This window comes from Seriola lalandi, unplaced genomic scaffold (genome assembly GCF_002814215.2).
Source record: "Seriola lalandi dorsalis isolate HSWRI2012SDOR001 ecotype SW California unplaced genomic scaffold, Sedor1 jcf7180002054921, whole genome shotgun sequence".
Classification (NCBI taxonomy): Eukaryota; Metazoa; Chordata; class Actinopteri; order Carangiformes; family Carangidae; genus Seriola; species Seriola lalandi.
This window is the reverse complement of record NW_019525473.1, coordinates 1,419,310-1,443,635: the sequence shown is the minus strand read 5'-3', so window position 1 is coordinate 1,443,635 and position 24,326 is coordinate 1,419,310. Positions and strand designations below refer to the sequence as shown.

General features: G+C 43.6%; 1 protein-coding gene across 1 annotated transcript; it reads left to right on the top strand.

Annotated features, from left to right (window-relative positions):
* The first annotated feature begins 7,606 nt into the window (after nt 1–7,606).
* Nucleotides 7,607–23,155, top strand: hpgd (15-hydroxyprostaglandin dehydrogenase). The gene is made up of 7 exons (XM_023431367.2): nt 7,607–7,956; nt 8,581–8,704; nt 9,929–10,035; nt 15,009–15,105; nt 18,407–18,483; nt 18,578–18,741; nt 22,070–23,155. Exons 1-7 carry the CDS (start codon nt 7,864–7,866, stop codon nt 22,191–22,193), a joined length of 786 nt encoding a protein of 261 aa, XP_023287135.1. The 5' UTR covers nt 7,607–7,863; the 3' UTR covers nt 22,194–23,155.
* Nucleotides 23,156–24,326: the final 1,171 nt, after the last annotated feature.

The following is a 24,326-nucleotide window of genomic DNA, read 5'->3' as shown; positions in this document are numbered from 1 at the left end:
TGCGGAAGGAAAGAATGATAAGGAGGCAAAACAAAAGTGTGAGGAAAACAATCACTTTATTATCAAACTCAAACCAAAACTTTGCAAAACAGGCTAATGAAAACACTGCTATCACGCTGCCATACTCTGGCCCACTGGCCTCGACTTGGCTCTCTCCCTCTAATATGACACCTCCTGCTAATCAGCAAGCAGATGCAGATGCAGATACAGATGCAGCTGCAGCTGCAGATGCAGATGCAGCTGCAGATGCAGATGCAGATGCAGCTGCAGATGCAGATGCAGCTGCGTGCAGCTCATCTGCTCCACTGGAGGAGCGATACCTGGCGGGAGAGAGAGCAGCAACACCAGATATTACCACTAGGGTCGTAACATTCCCACCTAATAACCTCATCCCTAATATCAGGGTGTTTGCAAACAATTCTTTTAAGTCTTCTGCTCAGGTTTCCATCCACCATACACTCTACAAACTGGTTGCATAGCAACCTAGCAGCATCAAGAATGTGTTTTTCAGGACAGCTCTGGATCATCTTGTCCATCAAAGCAAACAGAGCATGTGAGAACTCCCTCAATGATTCATCTTCCTGCTTCTTCCTGCCATAAAAGGCTTCTTTAACTGCAATAAAGGACATGTGGCAACTATACTGAAGAAGGGTATCAACGAGCATCACTGATCACATGACCCTAAATAAAATGGGCCTGATCAGTTGGACTGAGCCTGCGTGTGCACATAATAGATTTGATTTCCTCTCCCCAGCTCTGGAAACTCATTTCACCAGTGCCGCTGAATAAGGGGAAAGATCTTTCCCTAGGAATATAAAACCAGCCTTTCCCTGGCAGGGGCCTCTGCTGTGCTGGGATGGGGGCTAGAGGGACCTGCCTGTTGCTCCATCATTGACTGGAGGGGAAAATAAAAAGACAGAATTATGTCCACGAGAGCTGGATGCTAGTAGTGCACCAGAATTTCACAGGGATTGCCAGCTGCTGCTTTGCTTTCAAAACAAAAACACTCTTAAAATACAGGCAAAACAACCAAACACCTCTACCCTGCCGACAACTCCAGACTGTGACACCCTAGGAAGTCCTATATAATTTTTTAATAGCTATTGTTAACCAAACCCACAAGGCAGAATGGGCCTCTACTAATTGTGACAATCACAGTTTACAAATAGAGAGAGCAGGAGACGTGCATCCAGTCCACAAAGACAAGTTTATTTAACAAATGAAAATGATCAAAATTGAGGACCTGAAAGAAAAAGGGAAGAAATGTTCTAAGACAATAGAGTTTAGTGTACAAATATGGATGCTAAAAAAGTGCTACCCCTTAACCTGCCAACTGGACATGCCTGAGGCTGAAACACGTGGAAAAGACAAAATGTATGAAATGCTTAGGGTTACCATCACCCCTTCGGGCCTACCACATAACATGTAAATGGGGACACCGCATTAAGCCTACTCCCCGCAAGACGTCCCACTGCCTAGAGGACAAAACAGCAACACAACAGTCTTGGATCAGGTTCACACGATTAAAGACATTCAAAATACAACAACACAATAAAAACAGGTGTCTTTATGGCATACCGTATAGTGTGGGACAGAGCCACGGATTTAATGTTCAGATCACAGTAAACCTACACATCTAAACAAAAAAAAAGCTAGTTAGACCCAGAGACAACAGGTTCACTCCTCTACCTCGACAAATCTCCCTTACTTGCACCAGCAGCAGCCACGCCACACACCTGCCCAGCCTCAGACAAAGAGAAACCCCAATTGCCTGCACCAGGCCTCAGGGCCGTTTCTAGCTTTTTGGGGGCCCTATGCAAGAGGCTGTTTGGGGGCCCCTATTTTGTCAAACTACGATAGGGGGATTCCAAACCCTTTAGGATGATCTGTGGAGATGCATCGATCTGTTACACTTTAAGAGGAAAACAGGCTAGATTCATGAAAATCTCAAGTTGACCCAAGCAATTTAAACCTACAGAAAATGATAATAAAAGGTAAACAATGAGGCTCCTCTACGTCGATAAATACAACAGATGCAGCATTTTCCTCAAAAATGTTTACTTAAAATTTTGAGAAGAGTGTTCTTAAACGGGGCGTCGAGTAGCTCAGTTGGTTGAGCAACCGCCCCATGTGCAGAGGCCAAGGTTCTCGCTGCAGTTGGCTCCAGTTCAAGTCCCGTATTGGACAGCCCTTTGCTGCATGTCATTCCCCCTCTCTCTGCCTCCCCATTTCCTGTCTCACTCTACTGCACTGTCAACAAAGGCGTAAAAGGCCAAAAAAAAAAAAAGAAAGTTCTGAAACATAACTCATCATAAAAATTCTCTCCCGACCCCCTCTCCTCAAAACTTCTGCTTCCTGGCTTTTTTAGAAGCAAAGTTGTCAATGATGTCATCATATGACAGCTGCTTGCCAATCTCATGATTGATGCTGATTATGATAAGACCAGTGAGGCGATCCTGTCCCATGGATGAGCTCAGGTAGGACTTGATGAGCTTCAGCTTTGAGAAGCTCCTCTCTGCTGAGGCCACAGTCACAGGAGGAGTGCAGGCAATCCACAGATTGGAATACAGTTCCTTTTATGTGTTTTTTATGGATGAAAGAAAGACTGTCATGTCAACAGAAGGCGGGCTCGGCAAGCTGCTAATTTCCAGAGCCAGCTCCTTTCCATCAATGTCACCTTCATCCCTAGTGCTTAATGTGCTTCGGAGGTTGTCACACTGGTTATACAGTTTGAAATTGAGCAGCACTCAAAACCTGGCTCGTAGTTAACCCAGTGTTTCAAACCCATCCTTTCAGTATTCAATGATGGTGTCAACAATCACATTAAAGAATGCAGTTTGTAGCCTCTTCATGACATCTACAATAGGCTTCTTAGTCTTTTCTCTTTCAGCACAGCCTCCACATTCATTTCCTCACACGTCTTGAGCAGAGGCCTGAACTGCAGCAAGTGTCTCTATAACTAGTCTATAAACTAGATGTTTTTGCCTTCGTGAGGAGGTCAACTGCCACATCAAGTTGCATTGTGGCAGACTTCAGGAGCTTGCTAACATGGTTCACAAGGTTTAGAATGTCATACCATACCATTGTGTAAATGAGGAAGTGGTATGACCCAACTTCTTCTGTCACTTTGTCCCTGACCTCCAATAATGCCTCCCTTATGTTAGAGGCCTGGTATCACACAGCCTCTATGCTGTTGACACGGCTCTCCCACCATGTGTCACTCCAAGACTTCAGTGCAATAGTCACAAGTAAAGGGTGTACAGTTTCTGTACAATACCAAAAGTAGCTGATGGCATCTGGCGACGCTTTTGCTGCATCAGCCACCACCAAGTTTAATGAATGTAACCCACATGGAACATAAAGTGCACAAGGGTTTTTCTCAAGCAGCCTTGCTTGAACCCCTTCTGCCCTTCATGTTAGCACCATTATCGTACGACTGTCCTCTGCAGTCATTAAATGGAATATTCAGCTCCCTAAGCTTGTTCAAAATCAAAGATGACAAACCAATACCTGTTGTTTGGGAAGCCTCAAGAAATCCTATAAAGTGTTTCGTCCATTTTGACGGTCCTTATGAAGACTGACATCTGCTCTTGATGGCTTATGTCAGTAGTACAATCCATAATGATTGAATAATATTTGGACTTTTTAATCTCAGTCACCATCGTGTCCAACATCTTCCCACTGATTGAAGCAACATTTCCAAGATACCTGGAATGGCTCAAATTTGGCGAGAAGCTCCACCTCTTTTAAGAAGTTTCCATTATTTTGCTGGTGTAATGTGTTTGCCGAACCTCTCAATGCAAGATTACTCTCAGCTAAAAATAGTATGATATAAAGCACACTTCACATTATATGCCTATAAAATGAAAACACACTAAACTTAATATAATAATCCTAAAAACAATCCTAAAGTAATGTTACTGTGGTAAATAATTAACAGCATATGAGGTCTATGACTGAGAGGCGACACCCACCGGACGACGATATCGCAGACATTTTCCCAACAACACACCCTCCCGCCCAAAGTGTAATGCTCTGCAGCCTGCTATAATCCGACACAACAGGTCACAACACTTCAGTCAATCATTCCCATAGCACAGTCCATTCAAATGACAATTTCATTTTAGCCTTTTCGTTAAGCACACACTGTATAAAGCTGGGTTTATTTGCATAACTAGCTGAGCTAGCTAAGTTATCAATTTCACAGAGGCTAGCTGAGCTAGCCAGCAAGACAAAACCCCACAAGTGAATCTACATCATTAACAAATGCCTTACCTTTTCCCTGTGAGCGTTTTCTTCTTCAGTTTTCTTTCTTTTTTCTGCACCACAGGCATATGTTCTTTTTGATGCCATGATACCATAACTAACGCTGCTGTTATTCTCCTCACTGATGTGACGTGCGGCTGTCAGTCATCCCATCATACCAATCGGCAGACGTCACTCATTGCCTGACAGAATAATGATGATTTTGACTTGATTACCCCACAAAAACCAGCCACAGCTTCCCTGTCATTGCAGCTTAGTTTTGTTTATATCCTACATTTAATTTTTGAGCATCTGCGTGCTTCACTAAACACATGAGGAGGCTTGGCTGGCTACAAAGACAAGTAATTTTAATTCTCCGCAAATATATTGATGCTGAACTTGCTGCTAGTGGCCGCAGGGGCCCTATGCATCTGCATTGTCCGCATAAAGCAAGAAACGGTTCTGCCAGGTCTTATAAAAAGGCAGAAAGCTATATTTGGCTTTGCCTCCAAGAGGTAGTGCTGTTGCACCTACCTGCTGCTCCTCACCTTTACCTGTAAGGAGTGCTGTTCTTACCTATACTGGCCATCACACAAGGCTACCATGATTTTGTTTCCTTATCTGCCCCTCAACTACAGACACACTAGAACTTAGAACTAGAACCCAATGAACTTGTGCAGCTCCCACAGCCTGCCCAGACTTAGCTTTCAAAACATAGCAGTCACTCTTCCAGTGACCTTCCTTGTGACAGAAATTGCAAACCTTGTCTGAATCATGCATACCTTACCCATTTCTTGATTCTGACATAAAAGGCTTCACAGGATGTTCAGAAAAACATGTACCACCTGCAGCTGCACCATCTCCATTGGAGCAAGGCTGTCCAAAAGTACGCTTATGCATGACCACATAGTCATCCGCCAAAGCAGCTACGTCAGTTACATTTTTATCTTTTTGCTCATTGATATAAACAGCAATATTCTCAATTTTTTTGAACTGTTCTAAAACTACCAAGTCACACAATGAACCAAAAGTACTGACATCCAGAGCAGAATGAGAAAAATGACCTGAGATCAGATCACGTGTCCGTCTCTCTCCTTTCCTCCACTTCCAAAACCTCTTCTGGTTCGCCTCAGGAACCAACTCGTACGTTTTTAGTGCTGCTGACTTAGTGGAATAATTTTGACACACAGAAGATGTTCAAGACAAATTAGCCTCTTGCGCCCAGTCTGAAAGTACACACTGCAACATTAAAGCATGGCCAAGTTCTTCCATGAGCGACACATTCAAATAGCAAGAGGAAAGTCTCTGGATCCTTTTCATTGAATTTAGCTACTCCCTACATTTGAGGAGGTCATGAAGATTGACTTATTTCCAAAGTTATTTATATTCCTTTAGTCCATAAGAGTCCACTTATCGAAAGAATCAATGGGCTTTTCATTGAAGTATTCCAGGTAGTGAATGTTGTCACGTGAAGTCCGTTACAGTCAGGAAACTTCTTTTTCTTCACTTCTTTCAACATGAAAGCAAATTTTTTTTCAACTACCAGCTGAGGAGCTTTGGTTATACTTGTTTTCATTTCTGCCTACAAATTGTCAGTGTACCCACTATGTTCTGTTGAGTTTTCACTCTAGGAGAGTCGGATGAAGACAGCGAGCGCACCTATTCAAAAAGCCAGTTTCCTGATATGTTATATCAGAATTTAAATGTTATATGTCATATGTTATGTGTTATGTGATAAGGCCCTGAGGGTTCCCCATTGTTAAGCACCTCTTCCACTGGCCAGAAACCCCCTGCTGCAACATACAGCCACCGCTGGATCACAATATCTTACACAGTTTGTTAGTGTGCCAGGCTTCTAGCTCTAATTATAGTATCTTGCAAGTCTTTTTGTTATGCCTGTTAGCCCGCCACCAGAAACCTTATACCTCCCTCTGGCTCAAGGAATCACAGTTAGCCACCAGCCTCCCTCCAGCCTGTCTAACCAGCAGCTAGCTAACCACCACTCACCTGTTATCTGTTGAAGAATCTGAATTAATTTAAGATTAAATCCTTACCTACCTCTCCAGTGTCTGCATTCGGGTCCGACCTATGATTCTGTCAGCTGCAGCCCTGAAATAAGTTTTAAAAACATACCATCACTGACCAAAGCGTCTCACACAGAAACAGGAGCACCAACCCAGCGGCAAGCAGCTCACTCTTTCTCCTCTGTCTCTGTGTGTGTGCTCTGTAATGACATTGCTCCCTGCAGTTGTGTTTGTGTGTGTGTGTGTGTGTGTGTGTGTGTGTGTGTGTGTGTGTGTGTGTGTACTCAGTCCAAACAGAAAGGCAAACCTGCCTCTACCTGCTAATTTAGGTGTAAAAAGGTGTTTTATACTGTATGCAAATTGACTGCAGGGTTAGCTGAGAGAAACTCGTCTGTGAGGAGATAACAGACCTGCCTTTTGCCGTCTGTTCTTTTGGTCACAAAGAGAGGAGGCAAGTTGGAGCCAGTAGTCTCTTCTACAGTTGTCAACTGCAGCCTCTTGTCCTGTGCGGTGGCCGGTCCAACCAGGACTGTAATACAGTACATGACCAATCAGCCAATTGTGGGGCAGGTAGAACTCCTTCTCCTGGCGCAGGAAGTCCATCCTCTGCTGGGTTTCTTCATCAATTGTTGTTGGTCTCTGAGAGACTCTCCGAGATTCTGAGAAACCTGATGGGTGATGGTGCTGAGCGTCATCAGACCCATGGTTAAGGATGTAGGAAGGAAGTAAGATAAGGAGGAAGACGGAAGGAAGGGTATAAACAAGGAGGAGGGTATTGTAGAGACGTTCCTATAGCTGAATGTGATGTGAAAGAATAAGTCATGGGTTATTTCTTTGTTAAAATCCCACACTGAATGATATGATAGAACTTCACTGTTTGCTTTACTTAAAGAACCAAACTGGTATTTTTACCTGTTAGCTTAGCAGTTAGCAGCTAGGCTATTGGTTACCATTCATTTCAGCTCCGCATGAAAATCAACATTCAGAGAGCTGAGCCCTGGTGTAATGTAATGCTGAACAGCACTGCATGCTGGGTAACAACAGTTACACAGAATGGACGAGTGAGACTGACAGCTTCTTCTCCATGTCAATAAATACAACTGTGACCTGTGTGAGGAGATCAGGTGTGTATATGAGACAGGAGTGGGAGGAGTTAAAGGAAGCAAGAGGAGGCAGGAAGGCAGGTACAACAAGCTGAGTGAAACATGTAATTATTATCTTCCAGAGTTTACTTAGCCTCTGACTACCTCTCTCTCTCTCTCTCTCTCTCTCTCTCTCACTCTCTCTTTCTCTCGCTCTCACTCTCTCTTTCTCTCTCTCTCTCTCTCTCTCTCTCTCTCTCTCTCAGCTTATCAGTCTATACAAACACTGCATGTGTGTCAGAGAGAGAGGGAGGGAAGGAGGGAGGGAAAACAGCCAAGCTTAAAGGGTGAAAACACACTGAAGTGTGAGAGCGTCTCTGATTGTGTTACAGAAAGCAGAGAGGTGCATGAACACAGAGGAGACCTGAAGAAGAAGAAGAAGAAGAAGAAGAAGAAGGAGGCTCAGAGTGAGACAGACCAAGAGTGGGGGGTTTTGCTGGTGTGCTGGGATCATGTCTCTGAATGGGAAGGTGGCTCTGGTGACCGGGGGAGCTCAGGGCATCGGGAGAGCCGTGGTTCAGTTACTGCTGCAGAGCTCAGCCAAGGTCAGTACGGCTCAGTGTGAGTGAACTTCACTGCTCTTGTTTGTTTGTTTAAACGACGTGTGATCAGGCTGCAGCTCAGTCTCACCGTCTCACTTTACTAGAATAGTTCTCAGTGAACTGGAACTGTCTGCAGCTCAATGATTTTACAGCAGCGCAGCTTTAGCTTTAATGTGGTTGTTTTCACTGTGTAAAACGAATGATAGCCTTTTGTCTTCATCACATGTATTTTAATAGCTTTTAGAGGTTCTTAGATCGGTACATGTTGAAACGGAGCCAGTGGGAATTTCTCATATGTAACGTAAGAACAGTGTGAAGAAAACTGAGTTTTAATCATGAGACCAGTGTCATAATGCTTAAACAGCATGTTAAAGGTTTCTGAGAACTTCTTTCACACCTGTGGAACGAGGCTGAATGTGGTGCAGCTCGAAAGATGAATGTGTCGTTATGCTCGTATTTTGGTTCCTCATCACAACAGTGTCAAACCACATCTGTCAAACCACAGGCCTAACTCAGCACAACGATGTAGTCCTGCAGAGCTGGATCACGTCAGGTGCTGATGTCTGGATCCATCTCTGCACTGTTCATCTGAGAAGTTCAGCTCACTAACAGAAGTCTGTCCTCCAGGTGGCCGTGGTCGACCTGAACAAGACCTGCGGTGAGGAGTGCAAGACACAGCTGGATGCTGAGTTTGGAGAGGGCAACTGCACCTTCATTCAGTGTGACGTGTCCAACGGAGACGCACTGAGAGGTAATACTGCCTGTCAGAAGACAGAGAACTGACACCACATCACCTGCTACTAACTGAGTGACACAACATGTATTTATAGAGATCACTGCACAACAAGGTTGTACTTTGCCTCCCCTTTTTTAACTTCCTCATGATGAATGAGTAAGCAAGTTCAAAAAGCAAAAACAGGGACAATCTGTCTGGCACTGAAAACGTTTTCCTGGAGAAAGTCCCAGTCTCTGCCTCTGAGCTGCGGCTGCAGTCACTGGGTGTGACAGTCCAGCAGCTTCTGTGACATGTGCGTGTGTGACACCAGCAGGTTGAACAGGTTACGTCAGCGGTCCAGCTCAAACTCAGCTTGTCCGCTCTTGTTCTCAAGTGACATTTATTTCATTGTGTGTCAGTTTGTGGTTTTAAAACGCCTGCCCAACACGTGTTCAGGATCCACACTGCTGCTCATCACTTACCCCCCCCTGTTCTTGGGGGGGGGGGGTTAGTAAGTGTGTCTCAAAGCGAGTGAGAGAGGAACAAGGTTTCATTGTCTGACACTGAAAAAGTAAATCCCTGCAGGCTAACAGCTCAGGAATGCTGTTTGGTGTTGCTCCTCACTGTGATAGTGTTTGTGTGTGTGTGTGTGTGTGTGTGTGTGTGTGTCATGCAGATCAGATGAGTGTGTTAAAAGCAGGTATGTTTGTTTCTAATTGCCAGGTGTCAGACTGTGGAATGCAGCAGGTATTACAACCACAGGTTTCAGCTGTTTATCCAAGCATGTCTGTGAGGAGATAAACGAGCCGCTCGTCCTGCAGCACGGTGTCTCTAGTGCCTGAGGCTGCTCATCCGAACGTGGCTGAGCTCAGTTTAGCCTCATGGGTTCAAACTGAACAGTGAAGGGTCTCTCCTCACTGTTTAGAAAAACATACAGATTCTTTAATAAAGAGTTTCAGGTTTAAAAACAGGTTTATTGAGAAACGTGTTTGTGTTTCAGGTGTTACTGACTGACAGGAGAAAACAGGCAGACACACGAGTTTGTCTGATGTCTGGTCCTGATCAGTCTTAAACAACAGTCACTTTATTCTCACTAACATCACCCCAGTGTGATGGACCACCTGTACAGGTGTCATCAGCTCCATGATGCCGCTGACTCTGACCCCACACTGTCCCCATTCATTTATTTTAGCCTTATTAGGTTTTTGTGAGACTGAAGGTCTTGGTTTTCAGCTCTGATCAGATCCTGTGCTCTCGTAGACACCTTCCAGAGCACTGTGGACCTGTTTGGTCGTCTGGACATCGTCATCAACAACGCTGGCATCAACAATGAGAAGAACTGGGAGAAGACCATACAAGTCAACCTGGTAAGACCATGACTGAATTTAACTTTAATTGTCTAGTCCCAAATCACACAACAACCTCTGTCACATGACCCTCAGTCCAAGTATAGCGTATTTGTAAAAAGAAGTTGCTCACCCCTCAGGACCGCATCCGCCTCAGGGATGTTGTTATAACTTCTGATAGTAGCAGTGAATCATCAGAGGTTTGTGGAGGACTGCTGCACTAATGCTACTAGTGGACTGAATTTACCTCGTTCGACTCAATTAACAAAAACAGCAATAACCAGATGATGAGTGTCAGTATCAGCAGGTCTCTTCATGCAGATTCACAATGACATGGTAGATGTAAGACCCACCAGGCCCCTGAGCAGTGCTGTGCTGTGGTAGTTCTGAGCAGCAGCAGCAGCAGCAGGAATTAGCGGGTAGCTACAGTATAAGTTTGATATGAACACTATAATGTTTACCTGTCTGCCGCGAACCCCTTTTGGGAATAATAAAATTCTGTTAAATTCTACCTGAGGTCTGGAATATCGCAGCCATCCCTGAGATCAATAATGCCTGCAGTTCTGGATTGGATCATTAAAATGAGTTCCCTTTCACTGTGGGTGAACAGTCCGACATCAGAAGGCAATTTGCAGCAATGTCAGGGCTCCTTCCGAAAATTAATGTGTTCATATAAATAGAAAGCACATGCATTCAATAAATGTCCATTTCATATGTCTCTGACTTCTGACAAATGTCCTGACAAATGTGGTAGCACCTGGTTCAACACATGATTCTTTTATCCTGGCACGCAGCCATGTTGGGAATAGACTACAAGCAGGCACTGTGTGTTTTTCTGTTATAACCTGCAGGTGAGAGTGCCCCCCCCCCCCCCCCCCCCAGGCACTGGCTCCTCACCCCATTGACAAACCTGCAGAGCGCAAAGGAAATGCCCTACAATTATGCACACGCTTGTGCATGCTCTGTTGTAGAGATGTCATCAGCCTCCTGAAACGATTGATCAACAGGGTCATTTATATGCATCAGCATTCAGGTGCTTTGATTGACCATTTATGGTTGAAAGTGGATGGATGGCAGGATATGAGGCTGATCCACATGCGCACATTGATTTATAAAGGGAACATTACTTGCTTTTTTGCGTATGCCGTTTTCAGCTTTTGTGCACACGTACACTTTTAGTATGAATTCTAAGCACTGTTTTATGAATGAGGCCCAGGTCCCCCTCAGAGAGTGTTAAGTCCTGATGCTTTTATCTTTTTTATCTGTAGCAGGAACTGGTTTTGAGGACTTTGGCAGCTGTCTGTCTGTCTGTCTGTCTGTCTGTCTGTCTGTGGACAGATGTTATCACCATGATAGCATCGAAAACCAATGAACACTAGAGTCTGGCTTCAACAGTGAGTCAATCCCCATAGACTCCCATGTTAAAATGTCCAACTTTACAGCCTGATGCAAAAACGACAGCTGTACGGGGGGTGAATTTTTATATAAATCACCTAATAAAATTAGGACTTAGAGTTATGTATAATTGAGGGCGTGGCCTCTTTGAGTGACAGGAGACTTTGGTGGCACCAAAAGTCCCAGCTCCACTCATGTCCCACCTCTTTACCCATTTTTGGATTAGTCAGGAGGTAGGCGGAGTCTGGCGCTGCCAAGATAATGAATGTAGCTCAGCTCAATAATGTACTAATGACCACTGAGTACTGATGTAATAATGTAGTGTAGTCATAAAAAGCGTTGCAGCTGCTGTGGTGTCTAGTTCACTGTTTAATTACAGATATAAACCTTGTTCTGACACCATCAGAAAACAACACTCATGCAGATTAAGTTGTTGAGATTGATACACTGAAGTTTAGTGTTATCTCTGTGCTTGAAGATTGTCAGTCATCTATATGATGAACAGAAGTCTGAAGAATAATCAGATACAGACTGATCTAAAGTCTGTTTCAGAACTCCACAGAAGCATCCCACTGATCAAAAAGTCCTACCTTTAAGGTATGTACTTCTCCTCTGTCCATGCTTTTACACATTATCACTGAAATAACCACATTGTGGCAGTCGTCCTGTCGTCCTGTCCACCTGGTCCATTACCCAACAGCCAGTTAGACCATGAAAACCTCACCTTCGGACAGATCGTTGACCGTCTTATTTCAAATGTAACTCAGTTGTTGTTGTTGATGCAGGTCAGTAAGACCAGTCAGTCAGTTTGATTGTCCTCGGCCTCTGTTTGAAACACATGACCATCAGCCAATCAGTGACATTAGTGGCCCTGACAGCATCTGACACCAATGAAGCAGCTGCCCCAACACAACCACACACAGTCTCTGTTTTTTATACAGATTTATTTGGGTATTTTTCCTCAGTGGCATGGACAGTGAGACAGACAGGAAAGGCTGGAGAGGGAGAGGGGTGAGATACAGCAAAGGATTTACAGAGCAAAATAACTGCAATAAAAGCTGGAAGGATACTCCCACATTCAAATCAAACACATATGAGATTATAATAACATAAAAAAAATCTCTGTTAATTAGCGTCAGTAGCAGGGAGGCTATGTAGAACATGCTTTATGTTGTATTTTAAATGAAAAGACAGTAAAGTCATCTGTGGAAATATATCACTGAAAAATAATGGAGTGTATTGTTACAGTCTATCACATATTTTACATTAAGACAGTGTGATTCTTCTCATCCAGCAGAAAAATGTAATTTACCTGGAGCAGGACGTCACCTGGTAAATGGGTTTTGAATGCAGTCCTGCTCAATAATACAACACTTATTTTGTCACTTAAACAAATCAAAAATGCTATATCATGACTTTTACTGTGAATGATTATTTATTATACAAGTAGAAATGGAGTTGGTAACTCCACCGCTTACAAAATAAAATACCACAATATGAAAGACATTGTTTTTAAGATGAAGATGGATCCAGTGTTTCCTCTTAGACTCACCTGCATAAGAGGAACTCGCACTAATGTGTCTTGTCTGGAGGCTGCTGGGTTCCAATGTAAAGTGAAGCTGGTGAAGTGACCTTTACAACCAGTTCTAGCAGCACTGCCCCAGTGGGTCAACAGCCAATCTTCTGCTGTTAATATTTAAAGGCCTCATTGTCCCTAAAAGACCCCAGGCCTCTGAGAGCGCTGCACCCCCTCCCCCGGGCTGTTCTCTACTAAATACATACTACTATTACACTCCTGCTAAGTGGAGTCCCAGCAGGACGTCCAGTCCTCAGCAGTGGGCAACCATGTCCATCCTCTACACTCTCACAACCCCCACGACTCTGGAAAACACAGGCACGGTTCTTCAGCTGCTCACACTCTGTCTCATTGAGTCTGATGTTGGTGGTTGTTCTGCACACATCAACAGTTAAATGACAGCATTACTGTTCAACATCCAATCATCATGCAATAAAGACAAGTGAACATTAAATTAACTTAACTCCCTCACATCAGTTCGTTCATCTGATGTAAAATTACACATGATGGACTGAACAGGCCTCTTCTCAGTAACATGTGACCGAGCCGGGTTCATGCTAACCCAGCTGTTGACCTGGGAAAATATAGACACACTTTCACCTGATAATGAAGGTGATTATGGCCCCATCATGAAAAGCAGCATAACTGATGTAGTGTGAAAACAGTGGTCCTTTAGTTCCATGTGAGTGTGTGTTGGAGGATTCATACCAGTATTTAGACCGGGCCAGTTGTAAATAGAAACCTCCGTGACAAGAGAGAGAGTCAGTATGGAGCTCTGTGGTGTGATGCTAACAGGAACCTTTCTGAGCAGAGAGGTTCCTCAGGTCAGAGCTCTCTAACATGATGCGTGTGTATGTCAGGAAGTCTGCAGCTGCAGGCAGATGTTTACAAAGCTGTGATGTGTCGCTTCACCTCATATAAAAGTCTGCTGAATCTTTTTCCTTACTGTGTGAATCACTGATGCTTTGTTACTGGAAGGTGAGCCTGGCAGACATTGAACAGGTGAACAGGTTAACTGCATTGTACTGTAGTTGTACTGTGTCAGCACAGTGAGCCTTCATGACAGAAAGTGAGTGTGACTCTATCATCTGAGTACAGCCAGCAGGACCACAGACTGTACTGATGTTTGACAAGAGGCTCCAATAATCAAATCCAAGTTAGATTAACGATTTAAAACAACTACCATTATTCTTAATAGTTTAATAATTAACTAGTTGTTTAGCTCTAACCCATGTGGAGCTAAATGTTGTTAAGGATAAAAACTCAGTATCTGCAGCTACAAGACTGAAGTTATATGTTTTAGTTTGCACTGGAAACATCATTTAAATGTTATCACCTCGTGTGTGTGTGTGTGTGTGTGTGTGTGTGTGTGTGTGTGTGTGTGTGTGTGTGTGTGTGTGTGTGTGCGCGTATGGTAAGTAGGACATTCCTCCTCATCTATCGATGTTATCAGCTGTTTTTCCTCAGGGCTCTATATCTCAAACTTCATCCATTTTCTTTGTGTTCTAAACATCGCTCATCCTCATTGTGAGACTCGGCTCTACTCGCATGTATTTTTACCATCTCTCTCTCTCTCTCTGCTAATGGACAAGACAGATGCCCCTCCCCCTGTACATATGAGGATGTTATAAACCTGCACTTCATTGCGCCGTGTAGCTTTGATGTAGTAACCGATGACTTTGGTGTAATATCCATAACAGTTAGTGACAGGGTGACGTCAGTTTAGTTGATATTTGTGATCCTCACAGAATGATTCAGTTATTATTTTACTCCATCATCACCCTGAAATTTCTACTTCTGCACAAGAAATATATCAATCTAAAGCACGGAATCCCAATTAGATAAACTTGTATTATTGTAACGAGCACTATGAGTGACTGTGTTTCAGAGTAAAGTGCTTTGCCTTGTCAAAGTCAGCAGCAGATGCAGCAACTATAAATACCTTATCATTCAGTTCGCACATTCTCTGCTTTCAGTTTCAGTTCCTGCTTCTGTGACCATGTCATCTCTTTATCTTTAACAGACATCGGTAATAAAGGGGACCTACTTGGCCCTGGAGCACATGAGTAAAGAGTACGGCAAGGAGGGAGGCACCATTATCAATGTGTCTTCTATGGCAGGTAACATATGCAATCACACTCACACACACATTTGTATTCATTTGTATAGCACTTTCCATATAAGTACCAACAACACAAATACAAACATGGAGCGAAGGGAAAACAAATAAAACCATAGAATACAGGAGTGTAGAATAGAAACAGCGGTGAGGTTCTAACAGAAAACACACATGCCCTAAATCTGTGACTTAGGAGCAGGCCCATGTACAGCTATAGAAGTGCCAGTAACACTTTAAAACAGCTCTATAGCTAACAGCCAGTGTGTTTGATATGGGCCTGTCTCTGAGAAATTGTTACAAGTCTGAATGAGCTGGAGCCCCATGTATAGACATACAATGATCCAGACCTGGTGAAGTAAAAGCAGGGAGGACTTTTCGAGGATCAGATATAGAGTTAATGTCTGGTGTAAGACAGACGAGCCATAACATAAGATTTTATCTCTGCCAGTCAGCGGAACATAAAGCTGTGTGTCCTCACCACAGTGGACATTCACACTTCTCCTCTGATTACTCAGCTCAGCCAAGCTCTTTATGATACACTACAGACAAATGTTGGAAAATCTCAAGATTGTACAAACACAGTACTTGAAAAAGAACTGATTTAGCACCAGAACATAATGGGACCATCATGTCAGTTAAGCTGTTGTTAGTTTGAACTTGAGAAGGAAACTTCCTCGGGAGAATTTAATTTCACAGGACTGCAGATGTATATGATCTGGACTCTGCAGGTACACACTACTGTCTGTCTGTCTGTCTGTCTGTCTGTCTGTCTGTCTGTCTGTCTGTCTGTCTGAAGACTGACCCTGAGGACTGACCCTGAGGACTGACTCTGAAGACTGACCCTGAGGACTGATCCTGAGGACTGATCCTGAGGGCTGACCCTGAGGGCTGACCCTGAGGACTGACCCTGAGGGCTGACTCTGAAGACTGACCCTGAGGACTGATCCTGAGGACTGATCCTGAGGACTGACCCTGAGGACTGATCCTGAGGACTGACTCTGAAGACTGACCCTGAGGACTGATCCTGAGGACTGATCCTGAGGACTGACCCTGAGGGCGGACCTTGTTGGAGGAATTGTTCTCATTTTCTTCAGAATCTGGGACCTCTCTGTATTGTAGCCATTTGAATCACGTGAAATTCCAGAGTAAAAAATGAGTCAGTTATTAGCTGATAAAGTTCTCTGCAACAGGTATCTTTGTTAATCTCTGTTCATACTTCATGAATGAGATCCATCCTTACCTGCACTAAAAAGACAGTACAGCGTTAGCTTTGACAGAGACTCTGCAGTGATCCTGACACAGTTCTAGCAAGAAGTACAAGTGTTAAACTTTCTCCTTTCTAAAGAAAGACAGAAACACAACATGATTTATTTATGTCAAAATGTTGTAGATGATGAATTTCTCAGTCCCTGGAAGCCAAACTTATGAAAACAGTCCTCTTCCTCGAGTGTGTGTTATGTGGGAAACACACTAGATAAAAAGCAACCATGACATGTTGGCAGAGTTCCACTATAACTGAAACTGCTCAGTCTCAGTCATGGAAAACCTCGCACTGCTCCAAAGAATTTTGTTCATCTGTGTGTTGCTCTTTACAAACCAACGCTCTCACATACACATACACACGCACACACACACACACACGCACACACACACACACACACACACACACGATTTACAAGGTTATTCCTGGTCTTTTGTGGTTTCATATTGTTCTGTTGGGCCAGTCAGTTCTTCAAAAGCCAGGTCTTCTGTTTCTAAACTCAAACACATAGCTTGTAACTCTTACTTTTAGAATGAACCAAATTACTCCATACAGTTTACACACTCAGTGAGCACTTTATTAGGAACAGCACACTAACTATGGGTAGCTCCTCAGTCATGGATCCACCAGATGTTGAAACTTTCCTCTGAGACTCTGCTCCATGTTGACGTGACTGCATCACATTCATGCTGCCAATCTGCCGTTCTGCCACATGCCAAAGGTGGATTTGGGGGGGGGGGGGGGGGGGGTCACTGAAGTTCACTGAACTCACTGTCATGTTGGTGTAACTGTGGCCATGAAGGATGAGCATGGTCAGCAAAAACACTCAGATAGACTGTGACATTCAGATCATGATCTTCTGCTGTTGTGGGTTGGACGTGTTGTCCAACCTACAACAGCAGTGGTTATCTGAGTGACTGTAGCCTTTCTGTCAGTCTGTCCATTCTCCTCTGACCTCTGACCTCTCTCATCAACACAGAGCTACTGATCACTGGTTGTTTTTGTTGTTGCTCCGTTCCGAGGAAAAACTCACTCAAAACACTCAGACACACTAAAGGCAGAGTTGCAGTATACATCTCTCCTCTGTGAAACATGGAATACATAGATGTGGAAGAGACTCATTTGGCGAGACTCAGTTAGTCCTGACAAACAGCAGAGAGTATATATAATATAAGTAATATTCTCTCTATATATATATCAGAGCTGTTGTTGAATGAGATTCCAGAGGATGTTCTGTTGTCGGACACATTGTCCTGTGGAACAGCATATGGTAATCATTTTCTTCTTATCTCACTATAACATCTGTGTGTGTGTGTGTGTGTGTGTGTGTGTGTGTGTGTGTGTGTGTGTGTGTTTGTGTGTGTGTGTGTGTACATACTTGCTATTCCCATAACAAACATGGACTTGTCCAAACAACGGTCAAACATACTACATATTGTTTTTGGGGAAAAGAATGCGTGCGTGTTAGTGTGTGTTAAGCTGTGAAACAGACATAGTAAAGTAAAAGAAGCCTTTCCAGACACACGTGTCTGAGGGAACTGGACCATAAACTCAACAGTTCTCTGGGTGGTTATGAGGAATTTAACCTTTTCTAAACTCCTGAACACTCACGTCAGAGGCTCAACCTGACAGACACTTAAACATCCTGCGCCACATTTAAACCGATGAGCTTCTCAAACAACAACATGAGCAGCTGCTGAGGAGCTGCATCAGTGTACCAGAGTGATTCAAGATCAACACTTTGACTGTGATTGCAACAGAATATTTTTGAATGTAAAGTAGGTTTTTAGGTTTTTCTGAGTGTTATTATTTTAACAGGTGGATTCAGCCTAAACCTGAATCCACTGGTCCTCTGTTACTGTTACAGTGTTAAGCTGCTGTTCAGAGGCAGCTGTGGTTTTATGAACTGATGCAGCATTATTGAAAAACACATCATGTTACTCTGCTTCCAGCCTGGACGTTTAAAACTCACAGTAGTGAAAAACACAGTTTATATGACAGTGTCACTGCTGGTAACATGTCTGCTCTCTTCTCTCCTCAGCCTTCCTCCATTCTCCTCATCAGCCTGTCTACACTGCTACAAAACATGGAGTCATTGGCTTCACTAGAGCTATGGCGGTAAGACTCTCACACACACACACACACACACACACACACACACATACACAGGTATGCAAGGCCCTTCAGCAGCTCACTCTACATGTTCCTGCAGGACGCGTCGTCTCAGGGGAGCTACGGGGTTCGAATCAACGTCCTGTGTCCAGCCTTCGTGGACACTCCTCTGCTGCACTCAGTGGAGCATGAGGACAACATGGGCAAGTTTGTCAAGTTCAAGGATGATTTCAAACGCAGCATGAACAAGTTTGGAGTTTTACAGTGAGTCTACACACACGGGCACAAACTTTATTTTTTTTATATAAGATCGTTTTTATCTGGGATGTCCATTTGTTCATGATATCAGTGAAATTAGTTTCAATGTAGACGTACATTAATATTTTTATCAGAGGTAGAATGTTACAAATGTATTTATTGATTGGGGTTTCCACTCAGAGCTGATTGACAGGTGGAACAGATCATCATCACGAGCAGCAGGTTTGATTAGTGTGTGGTTCCCTCATGGGCAAAAGAAAAGTCTGAAAATAATTCAGCAATTAAATACACTGGATGACACAAACAAGAAAACATGAAGATAAAAAAAACACATGGTCCAAAAAGGTGATTTTTATGCAGTTGAGAGCCAGTTAGGTCCAGGGTCTTCATGAGGTGTGATGTGAGGGCCACCAGTCTGTAGTCATGTATCTCAGCTGGTCGTCCTACTTTAGGAACCGGAACAAGACATGATGTTTTCCACAGGACCGGGACCCTCCCCGTTTGTAGACTTAAGTTAAAGATGCTCTGGAGAGGTTCAGTCAGCTGGGCTGCACACTCGTTTAACAGCCTCGGACACACACCAGCCGGGCCTGTTGCCTTTCCAGGACGGAGCCTCTGGAGCTCCGCCCTCACCTCCTCCGCTGTAAAGGACAGGAGACTTGACCCCAGTGTGGAGGGAGGTGCAGCTGCAGTGTCAGGTTGTGGAGTAGATGCTGTAGGAGAAGCTGCAGCTGAAGCAGTGGGAGAGAGAACAGGTGATGCTGTGTCACACCTGTTGTAGAACAGGTTGAAGTCATTGGCCTTGTCCACATCACCTGATGTTGCCTGGCTGTTCCTCTCTCTATGGCCAGTGATGGTCGTCATCCCCTTCCACACCTCTCTGGTGTTGTTGTGCTGCAGCTTCCTCTCTACTTTCTTTTTGTAGTCGTCCTTCTCCTGCTTTAATCTCCTCTTCAGCTCATGTTGCTCACACCTCACTGCTTGAGGAGGGTCTTGATGTTACTGGTGATCCAGGGTTTGTTGTTTGGAAAGCAGTGTACAGTCCTTGCTGGTATTACAGTGTCCATTCAGAAGTTAATGTAGTCCATGGTACATTCAACCATTCTATCAAGGTCAGGGTCCTTGCTTTTATCATTTTCCTGTGACTCCAACAGGACACTCCAATCTGTGCACTCAAAACAGTCTTTTAGAGACTCACTGGCCTCCGGGGTCCAGTTCCTGAATGAGCAGGTGGTTGCAGCCTGCCTCAGTGCACAGGGCTTGGAGGAAGGCTGAAGAAAAACCAGATTATGATCTGATCTGCCAAGTGGTGGTAGAGCTGAAGCAGTGTAGGACTCCTGGACATTTGCATGCAACAGATCCAGTGTCTTATTTTCCATGTGGGACAGTCAACATACTGAGTGAAGCCAGTCAGGTGAGAGTGACATGGTTAAAATCCCTGGATATTGCAATGAATGCATCAGGGTGCTGGGTCTGTACTCTGGCAACAGTCTCATGGATGACGTCACACGCTACTGCAGGCTCTGCTCATGGTTGAATGTAAACAACAATGGCGAGGATGTGAGAGAACTCCCTCTGTACATAGTACGGTCTATGACCAACTGCCAACAGTTCAATATCCCGACAGCAGATCCTCTCCTTCACTGTGATGTGACCAGGGTCACTATTGCTATTGTTGACAAGCAGAACCAGTCCTCCACCTTTACTCTTCCCATTTGCTCTGGGTACACAACGGTCGGGAGTGTTGTCGTTTAACCAGGTCTCTGTGAAACACATGAGACTCACGATATGCTCGCTGGTTCTTCACAAGTGCCTCCAGTTCATCACAGTTGTTAGCCAGGGGGTTGACATTTCCCATGAGGATCGAAGGTAGAAAAGGTTTATATCTCTAACTTAGCCCGGCTCTGCATCCACAGTACGGCTTAGTCAGACTGAAAAATCAAGCCAACATGGAAGTACCAAAAACTGCACTTCTTCAAATGGCCACTTGAGTCTGGCTCCAACAGTGAGTCAATCCCTATAAAGAGTCATTGGTTTTACAGGACTGCGGTTATAAACTAAAGTAGTGGACCAGTGCTCATGTGTTCCTGTTCATCCAGAGGTGAACATGATGTCTGGACCAGATTTCTGTCTTCTGGTTGTCGGGATAGTTCACTCTGGGCCAATGATGAATTGCCTCATGTATTAGCTTGATGAATGCCTCACACAGACTTAGTGACTTGGCAGAGGAGGAGCTTGTGTGTGTCAGCCAGAGGACACTCAACAAAGTGTTGAGCTGTGTCTGCTAAGGTGTTAACAAACTGCTCTCTCTACTTACAGTGTGGTTTTTCTTTGTGTGTGTGTGTGTGTGTGTGTGTGTGTGTGTGTGTGAGAGAGAGTCTTACCGCCATTGCTCTAGTGAAGCAAATGACTCCATGTTTTGTAGAAGTGTAGACAGGGCCTTGCATACCTGTGTGTGTGTGTGTGTGTGTGTGTGTGTGTGTGTGTGTGTGTGTGTGTGTGTGTGTGTGTACGTGTGCAGGTGCATGTCTATTTGTCAGTTTGTAAACTCTCCAAACAGCTGCAGTTAAAAATGTGTGGTCTTGAAAACATTGAGGGCTTTTTTATGCTCTGATTACATTCTTGTTGCTCTTGAGCGACTCGGCTATTGAATGATATTAGATCTTTGAGGCGACTAGATGAGTGTTTTTTTAGAGTCATTCTGCACAGAACAGACAATCTGAGGCTCTCACTCATCACTTCACTGTGAGTCTCCATCACAGTTAATGATGGGCCTCCATCAGAGCTGTTCATACCACACTGACCAGGCTGTGCTCCCTAAGACAAGCAGCAGGAAGCAGTTTAATGTCACAGGAAATTGAGACCAGATGACTTCCTGATCACACACAAACACATACACACACATACTGGTAATTAGTAATGTATTTCCTGTGCAAACTCCCACCCCCCTAAAAATACAAGAAATCTGCCGTGCTGTTGTTGTTGTGTGAGTGTGAGTGTGAGTGTGAGTGTGACACAAGGCAACAAGTCTCTAATAAATCTGCAGTGGTTGTTTTATTCCAGTTTTATAGCAGAAATAGCAGAAAGTCTCAGTTCAGGTTTCTACCCTGTCAACAGAAGAGTCCCCCTCCTCAGTGAACATGATGATTTCATCACACAGCATCATCACACTCAGTCTGTGTGTGTCTGTCCATGTCACCATGTGTGTTGGCTCAGTAAACTATAAAACACAGAGGCCACAAAACTCCATCTTTACGTGTGTGTGTGTGTGTGTGTGTGTGTGTGTGTGTGTGTGTGTGATCTAATGCCCTTCTTCCTCTCTGTTTACCTGCAGGCCATCACTGATAGCAGAGGGCATGATGAGACTAATCCAGGATCCCAGTCTGAATGGAGCCGTGATGAAGATCACCTGCTCTAAGGGAATCCACTTCCACACCTATGAGCCGCTGTCTGCCTGAGCTCTGACAGACCGGTAACCCTGGACTATGCTGCTGTATGTGGAACAATGCAGAGCTTTGAGCTGTCGGACCGCAGGAAACCAGAGACTGGTTCAGAACAACTTCTTGCTGCTGGAATTCAATCATTTAATAATCATGTATAAAATGTAAAATGAGGAAGTCCAGAGTTTTGGCTGCAGCTACAGTCTACATCTTTATTGAACCAAACTTATACATGTTTTTCTGTCAGGTTTCTATGTCGACAGTCATTGTCATCCACCTCAGATGTGACTGATTATGCAGCTTCTTTGATAAAACAGTGTTATATTAAAAACTGTAACAGTTATTATTTAACAGCTGATTTAAAAATAAAAAATCAAGTGTGATAGTTTGAGATGGGAATTAATTTATTGCTATTTTATAATGAGATAAGAATATTTCATCATCTTAGAAAATCAACATGTTCAACACCAGCTGTGCTGTGTGATCAGATATATGAACATTTAGATGTGTGATGTTAATGTCCCTGACTGACTGAGCATCTGCACAGCTCACTGTTCTCCACACTCACAGTGGAGCTGCTCTCATTTACAGAGTCACACACTTCATGTCCCAGTTTCTCATTATGGAGAGAGAATACAGTAGAAACTCACCTACATGCAGGTGAAGTCAGCTGTTCACCTCCTGTCCTCTGATCACTGTCCGAAGCCTCAGGCCTCATGTTCATTATGAGGCTTTAATAACAGTTTTAATCTATTAAATTATATTTCAATACAACATACTTCAATAATAAACGGTGAATATAATACGTCAGATATTTTAAACATATAAAGAGTCTGGACGTTACGGGAAATAGGGTCACATCTTACTCTTGATATTAATTCAACTGCTGGTTTGACTCCGGTACAGTTGACTCTCAGCTGTGTGTTTATCATGTGTATTTTTGCATTTTTAATTCTGGAATAAAAGACAAAAGAAAACTGCTCCTCGTGTTGCTGCTGTCGTCATTAACAACAGATCCATTTCAGGATCCGGTCTGTGTCAGTGGGTCCTGATGCACCAGTTCTACTACAACTGGTCCACATGTTCACCAGCCTCACACACACACAAACGTACATGATGTAAAGTTGATAAGTACAACAAACACAAAGTTGTGGTGTATGTATGTATGGTGAATGTACTTATACAGTCTACAGTCTAGTCTTATCGACCACTCAGTGTTTTACAATGGAAGTCACATTCACCCATTCACACACTTTCATGCAAAAAACAGTTTTGGTCTCTAGAGCTAATTTCCTCCTTCAACAACTGTTTGACATTTTATTAAGGATTAAAGTTATGGAGAATTGAGGGCGTGGCCTCTTTGAGTGACAGGTGGGTGAGAGTTATGCATCTTAAAACTGCATTTAGAAATGACAGTTTTTCACAATTGCTAAAACACATTTCTTGAAACCTTCCGTGCTTTTCTCAAAACTGTCTGACTCACCTCTGAGTCTCGTCATAACAGTTGTATCTGTGCTCAGAATCAAACACTGTTTTCAGATCATACATAAAGATAAACAAAATAAAAGCACCACTGAGCGTTCATCACAAACGACACAGAAAAATGTAAACACAGTGTTCAGAGCATGTGGCTCCAGAAATGTTTATTCTTTGTAACAAATGCATTTTATGTTTTCTAAAAAATATATTCGCCACTCAGTAACAGTTGCAGGATTGTCTACTGTAAGCATTGAAAGCAATGAAGTAATGAATGTCTGGATTCAGCAGTTACATAAAGTAAAACGAGTGTCAATGTACTGAAAGGTTCAGTCTAATAGAAAGTTGAAGACCTGCTCTTCAGTCTCATCCTCATCCTCCACCTCCTCTCCGTCTACCTCTTTCTCTCCCTCCAAAGTTCTCACAGAAGGTCGCCTGAGGTCTTTCTGTAGCTCTAAGGCTCAGACTGAGTGCTCTTCAATTTCTACACAAGTGATTTCAGGTGTGTATGTGTGTGGTGCAAAATTCAGGAGTGTGTTGCAGCTTGAAAAAGAAGTGTTTTCCCGGTGACTGTAAGATTTAAGTCTAGAACAAAGTGTTTAATGTAAGAAAAAGTGTGTAGTGTGTGTTGTAGAATTGAAAACAAAGTGTAAAGTAGAAAATGTGTTCGTGCTT

Coding starts and splice junctions, on each gene's coding strand:
- hpgd (XM_023431367.2), top strand. CDS start 7,864: ATGTCTCTGAATGGGAAGGTGGCTCTGGTGACCGGGGGAGCTCAGGGC. Junction 8,705..9,928: donor CAACGGAGACGCACTGAGAG/GTAATACTGCCT, acceptor GTGCTCTCGTAG/ACACCTTCCAGAGCACTGTG. Junction 18,742..22,069: donor AACAAGTTTGGAGTTTTACA/GTGAGTCTACAC, acceptor GTTTACCTGCAG/GCCATCACTGATAGCAGAGG.